Raw genomic sequence first — 21,150 nt, forward strand, 5'->3', positions numbered from 1 at the left:
GAGTACAATGCCCCATTCGGGATGTATCTCACCCGACATCTGCAGCAATTGGAGAGACCCCAAAAGTTCCTCACCAAAAGGATAAAGGGACTCCAAAATCTGTCATATGCTGCCAGATTGAAGAAACTCCAGCTCTATTCAGTCGCATACCGTCTGCTCAGAGGTGACATGTGCCTGACATACAAGGCCATGTCCAACCCGGAATTAATGGACATGCTCCACCTCAAAAAATCCAAATCCACCAAAACCACTAGAGCAAGCGACTTAAACCTTAGCACGGATATAAATAGGACATGCTGGAGGGATAGATTTATCACTCGGAGACTCCCTATGCTGTGGAATAAAATCCCGGTCCATGTGAGGCAGAGCACCTCGCTGACTCTGTTCAAGAGAAATCTAGACCTGTGGATGGGAGATCGTAGGTTTACCCCGGGAATCATCTCTGTGTCACTGCTGGACAGAGGCACAACAAACTAATGGGCACAGTATTTTTTCATATAAGGGGTGGCGTAAGCCACAAAAATTTGGGCTAGGCTTATAAATGCCTTAGGGCAGATAGCCTAGTATAAACCTATGAACCTATATATATATATATATATATATATATATATATATATATATATATATATATATATATATATATATATATATATATATAGATATAGATATATTCTATATAAAATGATATAATATAATGAAAGGTTGGACAAGATTTACTGGGTAGGTTTTCCTGCTGGCTCAGTTGAAACAACGGTCCATTTCCCACAAAAACGTGGCTCCAGTAAGACATTCTGGTACATTCGTAGAAGCCTACTGAAGGATACTACAGGTTTGAACCTTGTATCCTTCATGTCTACTATAGCATAAAGACTTGCCGTCCTGCTTAATGAACCCTGTTCACTAGGAGGCATGAAAGTATGTGTTAAAAGTGGTGGTATTTAAACACTTATATCTAATGTACGTACTATATGATACCTTAGCCAGGATACCCAGCAGCCATTCTCTCCCCTCTCTATCCCTTAGCATTTAGATCCTTTATCACTTCTGTGCTGTCACCTGAAACTATTCCTTAAGAGCCTTCCCTAACCCTGATATATCTCTCTGCTCACTTGCCTCTGTTGTTATTACTCTTTTAACTGACCACTAGATGGCATTCTAAACTAGGACAGTACGTAATTCTTTATCTCCATAGCTTTTTAATGTTTCTGTCCTAGGCGTGCGAACGGTCTTTCTGCCCTATCTCTACCTGCTACTCACTGCTTACTTTGCTACTACTTACCTTCACGACCAATATTACCTATCCCCCTTGACCTACCCTGTCTCAACTACGGAACTCAGTAATCAACTGCTTACTGTTAGTTTTTGGCTGATTGGCTCACTTACCTGTCTGAACCCGTTCCATTCGCCTACGGGCTCACTCCGCTCTCCTGCCCTGCCCCCAATTTCCACCCGCCACAGCACATCTACATTTATACCTAACAAACTCCTCCTACCAAAACTACTATCCAGTCACAGTCCTCTTCCAATTACCCCTCCCCTATTCTCTAATCAGAGAACACTCCACCTCTTTCCCCTCCCACTACAATTTTCCTATACCCCTGTACACTCATTCTTCCATTATCCTTGCCTACAATATCTAACTCTCTCCATTCACTTCTAGACCTTCCCTTCTCAACTAGCATTCCACATTATTCTTCTCTTCACTGTACATTACTCTACCCTATCCTAACATGTCCTACGAACTCCCCTTAACTATTCAACTCCCTAGCTTCCTTCTCATCTTACTAATACTTCTGTATCTTGCTACTTCTTACTTCCATAATGCTCCTCAATTCCTCCCTCCTACTCAAACTATCCCTAACCCCCAACCACAACCTCTCCAACTCCCTCACTTTCACTCCATATCTTCCTCCCTTATTCCACCCAACCTGTTGCATCTTTTTCATTCCAAACTTTTCTATACCTCAACTAAAACTCTCTCTCTCAAACTTCTGCTAAACCCTAACAAATACCTACTATACAAACCTTAGACAAAAACTTATCACCTACAATGTCCTAGCCTTATCTGGAGACATTCATCCTAACCCTGGCCCTTGCCTCAGCACAAACTACTCCATCCCTCCACCCTCTTCCTCACCTACAACAAATAACACTCCCCACCCTTTCTCTTCTCCTCCCACTTCCCCCCTTAGCACTCTGAAGATCTTCACTATCAGTGCCCAGAGCATTAACAACAAATGTCACCATGTACAAACCTGGATTAATCACAATCAACCCGACATCGTAGCCATCTCTGAAACTTAGCTAAAACCCCATATCACTGACTCTGAAATATTACCTCCTGGTTACCATATCCTCAGAAGTGACCGTTTAAACAAAAAAGGCGGAGGCTCTGCTCTAATTTACTCCAATCTTCTCTCTCTAATTCCTCTTCAAATCCCTACCCCTAATTTCAGTAATTCCGAAATCACAGCAAGCCATCTCCAATTAAATAAACATAAAAATATCTGCTTCATTTCCTTATACATCTCCCCAGGCAACAATATCTCCACCCTTGAAGATATTCTATACTGGGCCTCAACTCAAATAAAATATGAAACCTATATTCTAGGCGATGTCAATATCGACTGGAATAAAATTAACACACCATCCCCCTCACTTTCCATTAACCTTCTAAACTTCACCCAAGTAATCTCTTCAACTACCCGCCCTAACAAAAATCACCCCCCAGGGTCCATCTTAGATTGTAGTCTCCCATCCAAACAAAATCACTCTCTGTGGCACTATCCCTGACACCTTCAGTGACCATCTCCCTGCCTTCATCCATGGATCAAGTAGCTCCATCCAACACCAACATCTCTACATTCAAACTCGTAACCTCAGCAACTTCAACCCCTTAATTTTTTCTAACATCTTTAAACAAATTAACTGGCAACCTCTAAATACCCTCCCACTCGACAATGCTGTTGAGCATTTTAACTCTATCTTCCTAGATACTCTTAACTCCCTAGCCCCCCTAAGAAATAAGCGAATCAAAACTAATTCTGCACCATGGCTGACCAAAGAAACTAAACAAATTATGCGTCACGGAGACAAATCCTGGAAGCTCTTATCAGAAAAATAAATTGTCCTGTACCTTACTCCTATATACCCATCTCCGCAACCAAGTAAAAAAAACTTATTACCAAGGACAAAAAAAACGACTATAATCCAATAACAATAAAAACCCAATACAATTCTGGAAATCAGTCAACTCCCTACTTCATCTCGGATCTCAAAACAACCCTTGCCCTGACCCTAATCTATCCGACAGTGAACTGAGCTCCCACTTCAATACCTTCTTTACTGAATCCATAGCTAAGCTAACCAAAACATTCTCTAATAACAACCCACCTAACACTCTTCACTTCACCCAACAACCCAAACAACAATCCCCTCAATTTCCATCTCAAACCTCTTTCCACCACTTTTATAAAAAAGCTTCTATCCAAGCTAAAGCCATGCTCTAATGCCCCTGACAACATTCCCTCTTCCTTCCTCAAACATGAGCTGAAGGTATCGCTCTCCCAATTAGTATTCTGATTAATAGATCCTTAAATGAGTCATACGTGCCAAAACTCTGGCATTCAGCCTACATTCTACCACTTCACAAAGGAGGCAAAAACACCACTATTTCTAACTTCGGCCCCATTGCCCTACTCTCTCCAATATCTAAAATTCTAGAAAAATGTGTCCACCACCATCTTTTACCTTATCTAATTCAAAATCACCTCCTAACAACCACCCAGCATGGCTTCCATCCTGGCCACAGTACCATAACTGCCCTACTATCCTTCCTAGAAACTGTGAATCAAGCACGAGACTCTGGACTCATTGTATCCACAGTATTGCTAGATTTCAAAAGCCTTTGACACCATCTCCCACACTCACCTTCATCATCTGGCTAATCTCAATCTCTCCCCAAATACTCTTTCCTGGTTCTCTAGTTACCTATCTGATAGATCTCAAGCAGTCAAATGGAAGAACTCTTTCTCTTCCTTCTTGCCTACACCTACTGGCGTTCCTTAGGGGCCATCCTTGGACCCATGCTTTTCAACATCTTTATAAATAACCTTCACACCTTCATCCCTGACACCACAGTCATCCAATACGCTGATGAGACTACCTTGGTCTGCTCTGCCCCAAACTTTCCTGAACTACTGACCAAAACCCAATTAGCCTTTACCACTACAGAGAACTGGATGCACCCAAACCACCTTTCTCTCAACTCCAATAAATCCAAAATACTAATTTTTCTCCCCTCCAAGGTTTCCTCTTTGGACAAAAACACTTTCAATGTCCTAAGCCAAACTAACACTGCCATTGAAGTGGTCCCCTCTGCACAACTCCTTGGCATTACCATAGATGAACACCTCAAATTTGATCTTCACATACAACAAAACATAACGAAAACCCACCAAAAGCTAGGTATGCTATATAGGAACAATCACTTTCTTTCCATCTCCACTAGGCATACCCTGGCAACCACCTACCTTCCCTTCTATATGGAACCCCTCTTCTAACCAATTTGTCTGTTACCAACACCTCTAAGCTCGAAGCTTGCTATAATAAGATCTCTAAATTTGCCACCAAATCCAAAACATCGACTCACCACTGCCTCAGCCTTCACACTCTGAACTGGTTAGAACTCCCTAACCACCTAGACTATCTACAACTAACCACTGCTCACAAACTAATATTCTCCCCTGATAAATGCCCAGCCTTAAAGGACATCCTTCCTCCATACATCCCTAACAGATCACTGAGATCTGAACACCAAAACCTAATCTCCATTCCTAAACCCAAACGACCCGCTGGCCAGCTTTTACTCTCCTTTTCTCTCGGGTAAAGAATGGAACTCTCTGCCTCCTTCACTTAGGACTAAACCCAACACTGAATCCTTCAAAACTTAACTTTTTCTTCACCTATCTTCCAAATGGAAATGCTCCTGCTTTCACCCCACTTAAATTCTAGGGACTCCCCACTAAGCTCTCCTTACCCCCACTCCACTATACTCTCATACTTATTCTTATTTCTCAAAAGATCCAGAACTAGCAGACGTTAATTGACTCCAAGCATGTAAATATTGTTTCATCAAAAAAAAAAAAAAAACACTCTTGTCATCAAGTTGTTAAACTGTCTCATAATGTATATTACACTCTGCAACTCTCGAATGTATGAACCCTACTCTTGTATTTCACTTTGTAACCTTTGTTTTCTATTTTGCAAACTATACTGTATGGTATTTCACTTTGCAACCTTTATTTGCATTTTGTAACCTATATTGTATTATACTGTTCATGGAGCTTTTCTCCCCGGACCTCCACTGAAAATGGTCACTTCTTGGCCCAGTGGACTTCCCCGGTAATCAAACTGAAAATAAATAAATATATCTATATATCTAGATATCTAGATATATAGATATATAGATATAGATATAGATATATAGATATATAGATATATAGATAAATATATAGATAGATATATATAGATATAGATAGATATAGATATTAGATTCATATCTGAAATTCTCCAAGTTCTTATAAAGTAAAAAAAAACAATGCAGACGTACTACCATAGACACTATAAAATCCGTGATTTAATAAAACTTTTAAAAGACAACACAAATGAAGAGAACGTAGGTTAAGCACTTTCGTTAAAGTCTTCTTTAGATCTATGGACGACATCTTAAAAGAAAAAAAACTCGTGAACACCCCTAAGAGAAGAGGATATAAGGAAGAAGAAGCCATGCAACTCAGAACGGGTATCCCCTATATTTGAACGGGAGGCGTGAAGGGACCAGACAACCACAAGATAATAGACCTTCAGCTAATCTGAGGCGCACACTGACTCACAGCACGGAAGGTGGATTAATTTGTAATACTATTAGGAAGTTTTTGGCCAGTCCTAACTTCGGATGAGAAATTATGAAACATAGTGGGGGATAAACCTAGCTTTGCATTTCGGAATAAGAACCTGAAGTGCTTATTGTGTCAACATGATGGCCTTATTGTTAGCAGATATAGTGCACAGAGCCAACGTAAAGGTACCTGGAAATGTGGTTTTTGCAAAGTCTGCCCTTTTAAACGGACAACATAATATATTTGAGCATCCAGTCACCAAGAAGTTATTCCTTTCAAGGTTATGCCACAGGTGCCAGCAATAAAATTGTATATTTAGCCATCTGTGAGGCATGCTCTTCCTACTATGTAGGTAAAACAAATAAGGCTTTTAAGGGACTGATTTTACGCCATCTGTCACACATAAGAAATCAAGTAGCTACAAATGCCCTGTGTCAGCATATTAGAGCGGAAGAAAATCACAGTTTCAAGTTTATGGCTCTAATGAAGCTGAATGAAAGCCCAAGGAGAGGTGACAAGACAGAACAGAGGTGGAAGAGACCAAGTGGATTATGGAATTGAGAGCAGATAAACCACCGGGCCGTAATGGAATGGTACCTCTAAAACCCATTCTGAAAGAACAAAGCATAAACATAAAAAGTAGAAACAGGAAGAGGGAATAAGCAGAACTTTATTCCTGCTACTTGTAACTCTGCAGGACTGTCAGCAGAGGGACCTGTCTCCATTAGCCATGGAAGAAACCCCCCCCTGGACAGCATGATTGGTTGAACACTGTTTAGAAGTTTTGCCTTGATGGGAGTGAAGAAAGTTTTACTGAAAGTGCTTATCCTACGTTCTCTTAGTTTGCTTTGTCTTTTAAAAGTTTTATTAAATCATGGATTTTGTTGTGTGTATGGTGGTACGTCTGCATTGTTTTTTTACTTTGGTTCTTTTTTGGCAAGGCTACCTTCAGCAGTGTTTATTTTTTGTTTCAGGTTCTTATAGTCTCTCATCCAAATAAACTCCAAGAAACCGGTAGAGTGGTTAAGGAAGTCCATAAAATTTTCTAAGTTCTCCAAACTTCCTTTCCATAAAATAAAATTAACAAAATGTTTTGTAACTTTGTATCTTGCATTTTGGCACCACCTTTTTTAGAAAGTGAGATGTTGCATAATATGCCTTGCACTTGGGCCCCACCCCCTCAAGGAAGTGAGGTTAATCCCTTAAGGAGGTGATGTTTTCGTGGTATTTAAAGGTTGTGAGGTAGTGTATCTGTTTGTCTGTTTCTGTAACATTGGAAACGAAAGCACTTACATTTTATTAAAATAACGTTTTGTGTCTTTAGAGCAGCGTTTTTTTCTTGCATTTCAACTCTAGGAAAAAGACTGGGACAGTTTCAGAATTATTTCCTTTATTGAACACTGCAGTTATCTGCAGGAGGTAATCGCCTGCACTTTCAAGACATAAACTTCGGCTGTTGGCATCTTATGAGTCACAAAAGAACCATACCTTGTGATTGCTTTTTCCAGCAAATATTTTTTTTTATTTTGTTTTCCTAGCTTACTGCAGCAAGTCTTTATTTTAAATGTTTCCAACATGTAAAATTTATTCTATGCTATCAGCAAAGGAATATGGGACAGTTTGGTAACAGTACACTGCAGTGAAATGTTACAGCAATAATCTGTGTCTGGGTGTGGGAAAGTCGAGCATTACCCACACCCAGCCATGGGTTATTGCTGTTATACAATGACATTATTTAAGAAAAAAGTTACTTTCATTAAATAATGTCTTTGTATAATGGCACATTGGTGCTCTTCGACTTTCCTTTTTTTAAGGTATCCTGTGGCTTTCTTGATGCCCTGGGCCTGCTTATGGGACTTGTGTTCCCTTGCTTATGCAGCACATTAGTACTTTGGAAAGGAAGCAACAGAGAAAAGATTGCTGTTGCGTGTTTTTCCTTGTATTTACTCTGTCCTGTCTCTTGTACCTCCGAACTGTCCAGATTTCAAAGTTTATTATTTTTGTAATCAGGAAAACTAAAAAACTCCATAGCATATATTATAGAACAAAGTCCAGGCGACCAGATTTTTTTCTGTTGGTACATACATGATTTGGAATGGCACACTGGTTGGGCTGACCAGTTAGCATGCACGTTTTTGAATGCAGAGATGGCCTGTTGTATAAGTAGTAGTCCACAGTCATTTTGGACCACTTATGCCTTTTTTTCCAGAACAAATAAGCTTGTGCATTAAAGCCTGATGATAGATTTTTAACCTGTTGTTTTCCCTTTGTTTGGTGTTGTGGGTAGTTTATGTATGACTTTGAAACCACTGAGTCTTTGCCAGTGGCACTACTGCTTGGGTGATGTGCTGGGAGTCGGATGAAAAAATGTTTGCCCCCCCCCCCCCCCAAGTATTTGAATAGAATTCATAGATTATTACTAGGCTAACGACCTAAGGGACCTTTCTAAGCCTAGCCAAGTTTTCCTGAAAGAATAGGCATTTATAAGCTACCTCTGTCCATAAGGGACACAGATGCCAAGCCAGATGTATCATTTTGTTTCAGCCAGGCAAAGTAGCAAAATACAATAGAAAAAAAAGAAAGATAATAATAACACACATTGAGAGAAAAATAGATTTCGGTACTCAGTGCATCGAATATATGCAACTATTAATAAGACTGTAATGTTCTCTTATTTGAAGTAGTTCTTTGGTGTGCCTGCATCTCTGGTCTGTACAGTGCTTTATTTTCATTTAACTACTGTTTCATAAAGACTGTAATGATGTGGTGTATGGGATTGTTATGCAGGAGTCTAAATAAAAGCAGTGCTTCCATGTTAAGTTTCAGATGTAAATGAATAAGAATACTCCACTTGCACATTAGCTTAATTTTTTTCTTACAAATTAGTTTTTCCTTTAATCAAACTCTTTAATTGCCACACAGAATTGTTTTTATCTTTAACTCTATATTTCCTCTCTGTATTTCATTTTTGCATAATGTTTTCTGTGCTGTATTTTTTGCAAGCGCATGTTTTCTTCTGGTGTTTTTGTTAATGTATTTTTGCATTGTATACAGGATTATTTGAGACACGTGAGTTGAATGAGGGAAAATTGACACTGAAATCCCATTCTAGTTGCAGTGTTAAAGCAGTGAATGTAACACAACACAAGTAATACTATGCAAAATGTTTAAACCTGTAATTCAGACTTTCCTTAAAACTCTCATGGCGACTAATAAAAATCATAGGTAGCAAAGTAATGAAAAGTGCTGACAGACAGAAGTTCTGGGTGCAACAGGAACAAATGTGTGAGAAGGGCACTGGTTGCAGGAAATTCCCCATTGTTTATTCCTCTGCATTTTGATTTAACTCCTTGAATTTTATTTGCTTGTTCCAGAATTGAAGATACAAATGTGGAAGTGCATATCGTTTTGCTGCAGCCAGAGCTGTACTCTGATTACCATTATGGTGGGTCCCAGTAACCTTGTTTCTGATGTAAAGGAACCATCTGAAGTAGTTAACTTTTGCTCAGCAACCTGTGGGTATCTGATCCGATTCGGATCTGAGCCGGCAGCTTTCCAAGCTAACAGATCTGAGCTCCAAGCTCCTCCCCCTACCCATAATGCCCTGCCATCTCCCTCTAACCCTCAGATCTCGGTTGCCGCAGCTTCCGTAAGCTTCTCTGAACGAGCTCCGAGCTAGTGCTGTAAGTATAGTATTTATATCTTGAATTCCTGTCAAATTTCTCTCTAACTTAGTGTGTGTGTGGACTTCCCCTTATCTTTATAGTTTTTTTTGGGTAGTTCTTTTAACTTTTGGTTAAGTTAGATTTATTCCCCTCCCCCCTCTGCATGTGTGCTTGTGGGCCTACTCTTCCTTTTCTTTTACAATGGCTGAAGGCCCTAAAGCCATTTTCTCTAAATGCACAGAGTGTGGCCATAAGCTGTCCCCAGTGGATGGCCACACTCTGTGTGTCCTTTGCCTGGGGGTTGACCACCTCTCCTCAGCTGCACTATTTGTGCAGCCTTCAACCCCAAGGCTTTGAAAGGTAGGCGGTCGAAGCTTATTCTGGCGGGTCTTTTGTCCCCGGACTCTGCTTCGTCCTCCTCGGTGGCGCCGGCTGCCCCACCTGCCGCTCCTGATCCCCTGGCCGGGACTTACCCTCCCTCGCTGGCCCAGGAGGAAAGGGACGGCAGAAAAAAGGATAGAAAGGATAGGGAAAGAGGGAAGGAAAGGCATCGCAGTCATAAGAGGCGGTCCGACTCGACCCCTTCGGCACCGCTGTCTAAACAGCTTGCCTCTCCCCTTAAGGTCTCCGGGGGGGGCCTTCCCCCTCCTGGCTCCGCTCTCCATGTTTCTCCCCGGAGCCAGAGGAGGAGACCTGGTCACCCTCGAGGTCATCCGGGCGGCCTTCCCGGCCGGCTTCGGTGGCCTCATCTAGATCCACCAGAAGTTTATCGGACGCAGATATGGACCGGATGATGCGTCGATTTCTTCAGGCCCAGATGCAGATGGGAGTGCTCTTGCCCCCCCCCCTTGCTGGGGGGAGCTCGACACCTTTTTTCACCCCCATTGCTCCTTCTCCGACCTGCTTTCGGGGTTCGGAGCTGTCTGATCCGACTAGCTTCGGAGCCGGGGTAGGGTCGACGCCGACTGTACCCTCGAGTCTGTCTGAACGTCGGATCTGGAGGGGTCAGCGGGCCTTTGGCTCCGTTAAGGTCGGCGCACACTACCCTTTCGGATCCGGTCGGGTCACCTTCGGCGCTGATCCACACGTCGGATCCAAGGGGAATGCTTTCGGATCCAAGGGAAAGCAGTTCCCCCTCGGCATTCAACGTCGTGGAGAGGGTCCTTTCGAGGGATTAGAGGCCCCAGGCTCTTGCTTCGGTTCCACCCGCCATTCCCACTCAGACGGGCCTTTCCTCCATCATCTGGCCCCAGGGACAGACTGCGCCTACGTCCCAGATTGTTCGCGTAGAGGAACAGGACATTGTTGGTGTGGCCTTTTCGGACAGCCCCCCGAGGAGGTCCCTCACAAATGGAAGTGCAAGAGGAGGCACTTGGACTCACCCGAGTCCCTCACGGAGGACACAGAGTTAGGGGAAGGTTCCCCAAGGTCACCCCCCGAAGACGTCTCCTTCGGAGACATTATGAAAATGTTACGCATTGGGGGGGGGTCTGCCCAAAAACCTTCCTCGGATGAGTCTGTGTTTCTGGAGGCGTTTGACGCAGGCCCATCTACCTCTTGGGTGTCCCCTCCCGCCGACCCCCTGGTAGACCTCATAACTACCAGGGCATGGAAGGAGCCGGATACTGTTGAGCCAATACCCAAGAGAGCGGACATGATCCTCAGCCCTCCCACGGACAGGACAGTTTGGAGCAAGAGTGCCCCAGTGGATGCCATGGTGGTGGCGGCTGCCACTAAAAAGGAATTAGCACAGGAGAGTTCCTCTGTGCATCCTCCAGATAAGGAGTCTCAGATGAAGGACCGTTTGGGAAAGCGGATGTTCTCTTCAGCGACCTTCTCTGTAAGGTCACTGAATTATATGGCACATGTGATTCGGCTCCAGCAGGACCTGACGCTGGGTCACCCCCAGAGTCCATGTCGGCCGAGGACAAACGTACCTTCTCAGCTCGAATGGTCACTCTCAAGTCAATCACCAACACATCTATGCGGCTTCTCTCCCATGCTACGGAGGGAGCTGCTAGAGCTAGCGGAACGGGCGTCGTCTTACGTAGACAGGCCTGGCTCCGTCTCTGTGACTTTGCGGAACCCTTCAAGGCGTCCTTCGCGAACGCCCCTTTTGACGGTTCTACGCTCTTCGGCAAAACCGTCCGCGATACGCTCCTCCAGAGCGAGAAAGACGGTAAGACGTCTGCCGTCGGGATCCGCTTCTCGGCTCCTCAGAGGTCCTACTCCAGGAACCAAAGAGGACAGAAGAAGATGTCGTTCCGGAAAGCTTAACAATCCTGTTTCGCTCCGGATCCCTCGTCCTTCAGAGGCAGAGGAGGACAGGGTGGACGCCGGCCCAGGGGTAGAGGGGGTCCGAAGAATTTTGGGTCGAGAGAACCTTTATCGGATCGACCTGCGCAGCAGCCCTAAGGGGTTGCCCGACTGCTCCTCTCTGGAGGCAGTTGGGGGGGGGCGCTTCTCAGAATACCTAGCGAAATGGGAGTCCATCACGACAGATCGCTGGGTGCTCTGAATCATATCCAGAGGCTATTCAATTCCTTTCCTATCTCACCCTCTCCGATCAACAAAACTCCCCCATGTCCTACCCGATCAAAGGGAGGCAGCAGCATCAGAAATTTGAGGGCTGCTAAGAAAAAGAGCTATGTAGCGTGTCCCCGTCCCCCCGAACAATCCGGATCATGCTTTTACTCCAGGTTCTTTTTGGTGCCAAAAAAGACTGGGGACTTACGACCTATTCTTGACCTGTCAACACTGAACCTGTCAGTCACCAAAGAAAAATTCCGGATGGTCACTATTCAGTCCATTCTTCCACTTTTGCAGGAGAATGACTGGATGTGCTCGCTAGACCTCAAGGATGCGTGCTATCACATTCTGATGGACAGACCATCCAGAAGGTTCCTCCGCTTTCGGCTGGGAGCCAGCCATTATCAATTCAGGGTCCTACCCTTCGGTCTCCCCAAAGCCCCCAGGATGTTCAAGGTCATGACAGTTGTAGGGGCCCACCTGAGGCTTCAGGGAATACAGGTCTTTCCGTACCTGGACGACTGGCTCCTAAGTGCCCCCATCAGGCATCAACTCTGCTCAGGCAGGGACTACTTCTTACACCTAGCCCGCCACCTAGGGATCACGATAAACCACCAGAAATCCTCCCTTCAACCTACTCAAATTTTGGAATTCATACGGGCCAGGATAGACACTACTCAATCCAGAGTCTTTCTGACAGCGGACAGACTTCGCAATCTAAGCCTTCACATTCTAGACCTCTTAACAATCGTCAGCTCCCCCAGCGGAACTAATCCTGAGGGCCCTGGGATCCATGGCAGCGGCCATCAATCTGTCGCCCTTCGCTCGCCTGAAGATGAGGATCCTTCAATAGACATTACAAGTGCAATGGTCCATTCTTTGTCACCCCCTGTCTACACCTATTCCTCTCAGCAGGATTTGCAGGGAGTCGCTTCTTTGGTGGCTCCGCTCCAGAGATCTTCGTGAAGGCCACCCCTTTGTTATACCCCCTCCCCAAGTCACGGTGACCACGGATGCATCTGTCCTCGGGTGGGGGGGGGCATTGCAGGGGCAGATCCGTCCAAGGCATGTAGACTTTCACAGAGACCTCACTGCATATCAGTGTCCTGGAGATGAGGGCGGTGCTTCTAGCTTTGCAGGCTCTCCATCCCCTTCTCCCTCCAGGAACTATTGCACTTCAAACAGACAACATGTTGGTGGTCTGGTACATAAACAAATAGGGGGGAACCAGATCCTATCCCCTTTGCAGGGAGGCAATGAGAGTATGAGAATGGGCGATATCCACCAACCGCTTTATCATAGCAACGCACATCCCGGGTCGGTCAAACATCTTGGCGGACAGGTTGAGTCTAACGATCCTCTCACCTTACTAGTGGTCTCTGAACCCAGCAGTAGCGAAACAAATCTTCCTCCAATGGGGTCAACCTTGCTGCGATCTCTTCACCTCGCCTTCGAACACAAAGTGCAGTGAGTTCTTCGCTCTGATTCCCCCACCAGGGGAAGCCCCCAGAGACGCTCTAGTTCATGCTTGGCCATCCGGTCTTCTGTATGCTTATCCTCCTCTTCCATTGATGACAAAGTTCTTGCAGAAAGCTCGTCGGTTGGGGAGCAGAGTTATCCTCATAGCCCCATTCTGGCCTCGTCAAACCTGGTTCCCTTACCTGCGGTCTCATCTAGTACATCTTCCCTGGATTTTAGATCCCAATCAGGATCTGATCTCTCATTCTTTAAGATTGAAGATCCCCGATCTGGACTACCTCAAACTCTCAGCTTGGTTGATCCAGTTCCCTTAATGGCTAGGACTCCCGGTATATCTTCTTCGTTTAAGGCCATCCTGGTGGCCGGCCATAAACCGTCTACCAGGAAAATCTACAAGATTAAATGGAAACGTTTTTCTGTCTGGGCGGAGCACAGGAACTTAGACCCCTTCATGGCTCCTATCCCAGCAGGTCTAGACTTTCTTTCGCATACCTTTGATCAAGGAGCCAGTGCTTCTACTGTTAAAGTTCAGTTGGCAGCTATTTCCCACTACCACGTTGGAAACAGTTCAGGGCATCTAGCGTCCTCCAAAATATGCAAAACATTCATGAAAGGAACCTTTTTGTTAAGACCCCCTATTAAAGATCCAGTCCCTCCATGGGATCTTACCCTAGTTCTTCAAGCTCTGACTGGGCCTCCTTTTGAACCCGCGGCTTCAGTCGACTTAAAATATGTATCCTGGAAGACGGTCTTTCTGATTGCCATTACTTCTGCTAGAAGAATATCGGAGCTTCATGCTCTTTGCAGTAAACCTCCCTACATCATCTTTCATAAAGACAGGGTCTCCCTCAGGACTTATCCCTCTTTTCTGCCCAAAGTGGCTTCAGAAGCCAACATCAACCAGTCCATCAATCTACCTGTCTTCTTTCCAAGTTTCCAAAACAAAGGGGAATACAGACTTCATTGTCTGGATGTTCACAGACCGTTACGTTTTTACTTAAACAGAACAGCAGATCTTCGGAAATCTGATCAACTTTTTGTTTCCTTTGCAAAATCCTGTCTGGGGAAGCCAGTCACTAAAGTAACCTTAGCTAGATGGATTTCCCAGTGCATTCTCCTAGCATACAAAAGTTCTGGTCGTCCTGAGCCCCTGAGAGTGTGAGCCCATTCTACCCGATCTATGGCCACGTCTGCTGCTTTCTGGTCAAGGGTTTCTTTGGATGACATTTGCTCAGCAGCTACTTGGGCTTCCTTTCATACTTTTATTGCACAATAAAAATTGGATTTAATATCCAGGGGATGCGCATCGTTTGGCTCAGCAGTGCTCCAGAATATCCTTCCATAAGGGCCTCCCAAGTTGCTGGTAGCTGGGGACTCTGTCCCACAGGTTGCTGAGCAAATGAAGTTAACTACTTCAGATAAAGAAGTTATGTACTCACCTTAACGTTCTGTCTGAGTAGGTAACTTCATTTGTCTGCAACCGACCCGCCCTCCATCCCCCGGACCCTTAGTTCGTTATCAAAGAATCAGGATGTGTCTTCATTCCATTGACATCACTGGAACGTATTGTAACCATTTCTAGGTTATAGAATTTCCTAGTGCCTTTTTTTCTGGCAAACTCGATCTGAGGGTTAGAGGGAGATGGCAGGGCATTATGGATAGGGGGAGGAGCTTGGAGCTCGGATCTGTTAGCTTGGAAAGCTGCTGGCTCGGATCCGATACCCACAGGTTGCAGACAAATGAAGTTACCTACTCAGATGGAACGTTGTGGTGAGTACATAACTTCTTTTTTTCTTAATATTGTCGCTTTCAGTTAAGCAAGGGTGTACCAAAAAGGGCTTTTGGGTGCAGGAAATGCTTTCTGTATAGAAAGTGCTCATTGTATGCGTGTTTGCTTTAGGGTTTGGTTACATGTGGACACACTTGACAAATTGCTAGTTTTTTTTTTTACACATTTTCCTTTGGGAGTTGTCTGTATTCCTTGAACACTTGAGTGGACCAAATATAGTTATAGCCAGGAACTTCAAATCTCTAAGCAGTGAGTCTGAGAAGGGCATGTAGCTGTAAATTGCCATTTATAAAATGGGGGGAAAAGAGAACTGACCAGTCATATTTCTGGATATCTATGCTTCAGAGTATGTTCCGTGTATTCCAGTAAATCGATAAAAAGGGGTCTATATTACGAAAGTGAAAAACCCTATGCACGAATACCAAAGCATCGACCCCTATACCGCAAACCACGAAAATCCAGAATGCACTAAGTGAAAAAAAAATCGAACTGTCAGTCGGCCAACCCCACCACTAGCTATATATACTACCTACCCAAATAAAATAAACCACATACATACACTAACTAAACCCTACTTCTAACCTAAAGTAAAGCACAAAACCCTACGTCTAACCTTGCACAAAACCCTACGTCTAACCTTACACTAAACCCCACATACACAACTATGTATGCACTATCCTTAACCCCTCCCTAACCCTAAGGTCCGTAACTATTGCACACGTCCCCTACAGACATACACCTAAACAAAGCAAATAATCCACATACATTTAACAAAACCCTACCTCCAACACGACTAAACCCCACATAAACCCCACATACAAAACTATCTATGCACTATCCTTAACCCCCTCCCTAACCCTAAGGTCCGTAACTATCGCACACTTCCCCTACGAAAATATACACAAACAAAATAACCTACATACATTTAACAAAACCCTACCTTTAACCCTACACTAAATCTAACATGCTTACTTATCTAAGCACTTACCTTAACCCGCACCCTATCCTAAACTCTGTAACTGTCCAACACTTACCTTATGCAGCTAATCCAACCATGGAAATTCAATATTTCCATTTTTGCTGTTTTCGACTTTCGCACCAAGTCTACTTCGTGCTATATGGGTTCGACATTTACGTATTCGAGTAAACGTCTTTTCGCTTTCCTAATATAGACCCGATAAAAAGCTATGCTGAACTTACTAAAGTATGTTACTAAGTTCGCATAAAGCAAAGTATTCAGAACTGTGACTCAAATGAAATACTTTGTTTTTGCTTCCCTGTTTTATCCTGTAGCCTTCCTACTCAGTGCCTTTCATGCATGTCTAGTCTACCAACTTTCCCATTCTCTTCTGGACATACTAAGGGTTTTGGTTTTAGTCAAGAGTATTTTTAGGTTGAGCCTACATGGCATTTCCCTGCGAGTGTGATTGTCATGGTTGAAGTTATAACTTTGAACAGCTATCAGTTAGAATGGTGGAAGAACTATTTTAAGTTAAAATGCACCATATGACATATTTATAAAACTACTGAATGTGCAATAAAAACTGCAAAAAAATAGGTGCCCATCTTATAAGTACTGTAGGGCACAATGGAGTGCACATTGTACAGATATTACTGAATGCCCAGAGATTGTAGGGCTTGTGCCTCTGCCCCCCTCCTGTCTGTACAGTGCACATATCCTCGTGACTTCTTTACAGTTACGCTAAGTAATGCAGAAAGGTGGTCTTGCTTAGTGGTGCCATATTTAAAATGCCGTTTAGCTTTGTTGCTTTATGTACTGTATTGTTAATACTTTATGTAATTTAAATTTACTGTTGATTGCAAGGGGACTGAGCCTAGGAAACCTTAGCTTTTTCTGGTGCAAGGTCTTTATTTTATTAGAGCAGTCGTAAGTTACTTGAGCAATGAAAAGATTGTTGCTGGTCCTTCCCTGTAACCCCTATGCTCAGCAAGGAACAGACCTCTTATAATTTGCACTTCTTAGCTATTTCATGTTCTGGTTTAGCAGAACTTCTTTGCTCGTATTTTTTAGTTTAATCTCAAATGTAGAGAGGACCCGTATTGACTTAACACACAGCCATTTGTTTTCATCAGATCATTGACAAAAAGTAAGCTTGGTAAATGAGAGCTTGCTTCTGCATGCTACAGAAGTTGAAAATGTATTTTGCTGATGCTTTAGATTGTATTGTAATGCGGTTCAGGTGTTAATCCACTGTCACCACGTCTGCTTAAACTAGTTGAAGTCACCCAGAATTAAGGTTCATAGGTTCATACTAGGCTATCTGCTCGAGGGCATTTACAAGCCTAGCCCATAGTTTTGTGGCTTACGCCACCCCTTTAGTATGGGGAACTATACCCATTATTTTGCTTTGCCTGTGTCGAGCAGTGACACTGAGGTAATCCCTGGGGTATATCTGCGATCTCCCATCCATTGGTCAAGATTTCTCTTGAACAAGGCCAGCGAGGTGCTCTGCCTCACATATACCGGGATTTTGTTCCACAGCATAGGGAGTCTTTGGGAGATGAATCTATCCCTCCAGCACATCCTATTAATAGCCGTGTCAAGGTTTAAGTCTCCCGCCCTTGTGGCTCTGACGGATCTAGATTTTTTGAGGTGAAGCATATTCATCAAATCTGGGTTTGACATGGCCTTGTATGTCAGGCAAAGGTCACCTCTGAGCAAGCGGTAAGCGACTGAATAGAGCTGGAGTTCTTTCAGTCGGGCAGCATAGGACAGATTTTTGAGACCCTTTATCCTTTTGGTGAGGAACTTTTGTGGCCTCTCCAGCTGCTGCAAGTGTCGGGTTAGATACATTCCGAATGGGACATTGTACTCAATCATTGGTCTGATGAGTATAGGGAGACTATGACCTCCCTTGATCTAGATGTGAATCCCTTCATGATAAGGTGGGCAATGTAGAAGGTCTTCCTAACTATTTTAGCTACATGGGTGTCGAATGACAGGCTACTGTCAACCTGGGTCCCCAGGTCCCTGATAACTTCTTCTGTGCTCAGTGGATTGCCACCTATATGGTAGCTAGGGGTAACCTTGTTTTTCCCGAAGGGTATGACTATGCATTTTTTGGCATTTAACTTTAGGCCATGGCTCTGGCACCAGTTATCCGTTTCTGTGAGACCCTTCTGAAGGATATCTGTGTCAGATGTGTTTTCGACTATGGCCCAGTTTGCAGTCATCTGCAAACTTTGTCAGCCATAACCCTCCTGTGTTTGCTTGTACTTGAAAAGTAGATGCCAAACAAGAGTGGGCCCAGGACTGAGCCCTGTGGGACACCACTTGTGACAGGCTTTGAGTCTGACATGGCGCCAGCAACTCTGACCCTGTGGGTTCTGTCACTCAGCCAGTTTGCAACCCATCTTGTGATGTATGGGTTAACATTTAAGCTGATGAGTTTTTCAATGATACCCTAGTGCGGTATTGTATCCAATGCCTTCGCCAGATCGAGGTAGGCTGTATGGACTGCCTTTCCCTCATCAATGACTTTGGTGACTGTTTCAAAAGTCAACCAAGTTTAAAAGGCATGATCTGCCTTTGACAAAGCCAAACTGGGTTGGATCCAAAGTCTGCAAATTCCCTATGTCTTTATTTATGAGGTCCATTATGATCCTCTCCATGGCTTTGCAGATAAGGCTTGTCAAGCTAATGGGCGGTAATTTCCAGGGTCAGTGGAGGCACCGCCTTTGTGAAGTGGGACCACAGTTGCAGTGCGCCACTCCTGGGTAATGCATCCAGAGGTGAGACTATGATTAAACAGCTGTCCTAGCTGTGGGTTTAATTCCTCGTTGAGTTCGTGGAGCACACAGCCGGGGACACCATCAGGTCCCATGGATGCTGTGTTTTTGCTTTGGAGAGAGCAGTTCTCACTTGGGCGTTAGAGATGTTTGGGGGCTGCAATCGCTTGGTATAGATATCTCTCCTTTTGGGGAGGGAAGAAGTTTGCACTGAACCTGTCAGCCAGTATCTTGGCAATGTCTGTAGGATCAGTAATCTTCACATCATTTTGAACTAGTTCTGAGCATATCTGGGAGTTTCCTCCCAGGTTTCTAACATAGCTAAAGAAGGCCTTATGAATGTCTTTTGAGTCTTTAGCTATTTTTCTCTCAAAATTTGCTTTGGATGATTTTATGAGAGCTCTTAGTTTTTTACTTATAGTGATCAAGGGTGTCTTACCTTTTAAGGATTTTGCTCTGTCTTGTAGTAGCTTCCTCCTTTTGTTGTAGAGTTTGTTTATGGCTGGGGTCCACCAGACTGGACGCTTGCCTTTGGTACAAAGTGTCTTTGTTTTGCTTGGGATTGCCTTATCCATGCAGTCCTGAAGGTGCTGGTAGAAGGCATTTGTAAGTGATTCAGCGGCTTGAGTACTGTTTTCCGCCGGCTCTGGGGCCTTAAAGGAGATCACACTAGTCTTTAGAAGTGTGAAGTCAGCTTTCGAGAAGTTCTTTACTGTGGTCTTTTTTATTTCAGGTGGGGGTGGGATGAGGACCTCCAGCAAGATTAGTTTGTGATCTGATCTCACCAGTGAGGGGTATACTTCCTGTGTTGAACGTTGTGCTCCCATGTTCGTGATGATGAGATCATGTATGTTTTCTCCTCTTGTGGGGATGGTGACTAGTTGTTCCATGGCATTTGAGTTTATGAATTCCAGCAACTTTTGGGCTAGGGTGTTTGGGCTTGAGTAGTGTTCCCAGTCTATATTAGGGTAATTGAAGTCACCTAGTATGATGGTGTTTGGTGATACATTTATCCCCTCCAGTGTTTTCAGGAAGGCCATGTGAGGTTCCTGAGTTTGTGAGGGTGGCCTGTAACATGCTACAATTTGCAGAGCAGTCTTGCCTATGGTTAATTGCACCTGGATGGTCTCCGATGCATCGTGCGTTGCCACCAGTCTTGAGGTGTGGGTGTCCTTGATGAATATGGATACCCCCCTCCTTTCTTGGTATTGTCCGGATTTTGGGGCCGGAACGCATGATATGAGGTAAAACCTGATAGTGCTGGGGTGCTCTCAGGAGCCTTGAACCAGGTTTCTGTCACAGCACAGACATCGATGTGACTATGACTATTCTTTTTGTTGTACGTAAAGCGCTGTGCGCATAAAGTGTGTGTTTGTGTGGTTTATGTATTTTGTTTCAACTTTTATTATGTTTTAAATTGGCATACACTGCTGTAGTCATACATAAATGCAGTAAGCATTTCTTACCAATAAGGCCTGTATTTTAGCGCCATATTTTTTCACTGGCATAGATTTTTGTCTAGAATTTAGTGTAAAATTATATTTTATGACATGAGTGTGAAAGACTTCAGTTTGGTTTTAAAGTAAGCTGCACGTCTGACACTGGTTAAAATAAAAATAAACCCTTGTCTTTGTAGGGAGACCATCTGCCGAGTGACTGGTGGTATGAAGGTGAAGGCAGACAGAGATGAGTCCTCTCCATATGCTGCTATGTTGGCTGCTCAGGATGTAGCTCAGAGATGCAAGGAGCTGGGAATCACAGCTTTGCATATCAAACTGCGTGCTACTGGTGGAAATAGGTACGTATATAGACAGATATTTTGTAGTAAATCTGTTGTATTTCAAATAGTTTTTGTATTGACTTGGTTTTGTGTTGTACTTGCCACGCAGCTTTTATGCTTCAATAAGCAACGGAAGTCATCCTGATCATAAATTGGCATACATATACTGAGTGGTCTGTGGGATGGATTATGCAGTAGCCATTGCTTGTCTGTGTACTGTTGTACTCCCTCATTTGTTTTACATTTTCATGGTTACAG

At 43.9% G+C, this 21,150-nt stretch overlaps 1 protein-coding gene across 1 annotated transcript in view; it reads left to right on the plus strand.

Moving 5' to 3' along the window:
- The window catches only part of RPS14 (ribosomal protein S14), a 187,515-nt gene that overhangs the window by 40,824 nt on the left and 125,541 nt on the right, over positions 1-21,150 (plus strand). The window contains exon 3 of the mRNA XM_044069372.1: positions 20,749-20,910. Within this exon, the coding sequence (XP_043925307.1) occupies positions 20,749-20,910 (162 nt within the window). The remainder of the gene's footprint in view (positions 1-20,748; positions 20,911-21,150) is intronic.

This window comes from Protopterus annectens, chromosome 4.part0 (genome assembly GCF_019279795.1).
Source record: "Protopterus annectens isolate FY-2018-M chromosome 4.part0, PAN1.0, whole genome shotgun sequence".
Lineage (NCBI taxonomy): Eukaryota > Metazoa > Chordata > Ceratodontiformes > Protopteridae > Protopterus > Protopterus annectens.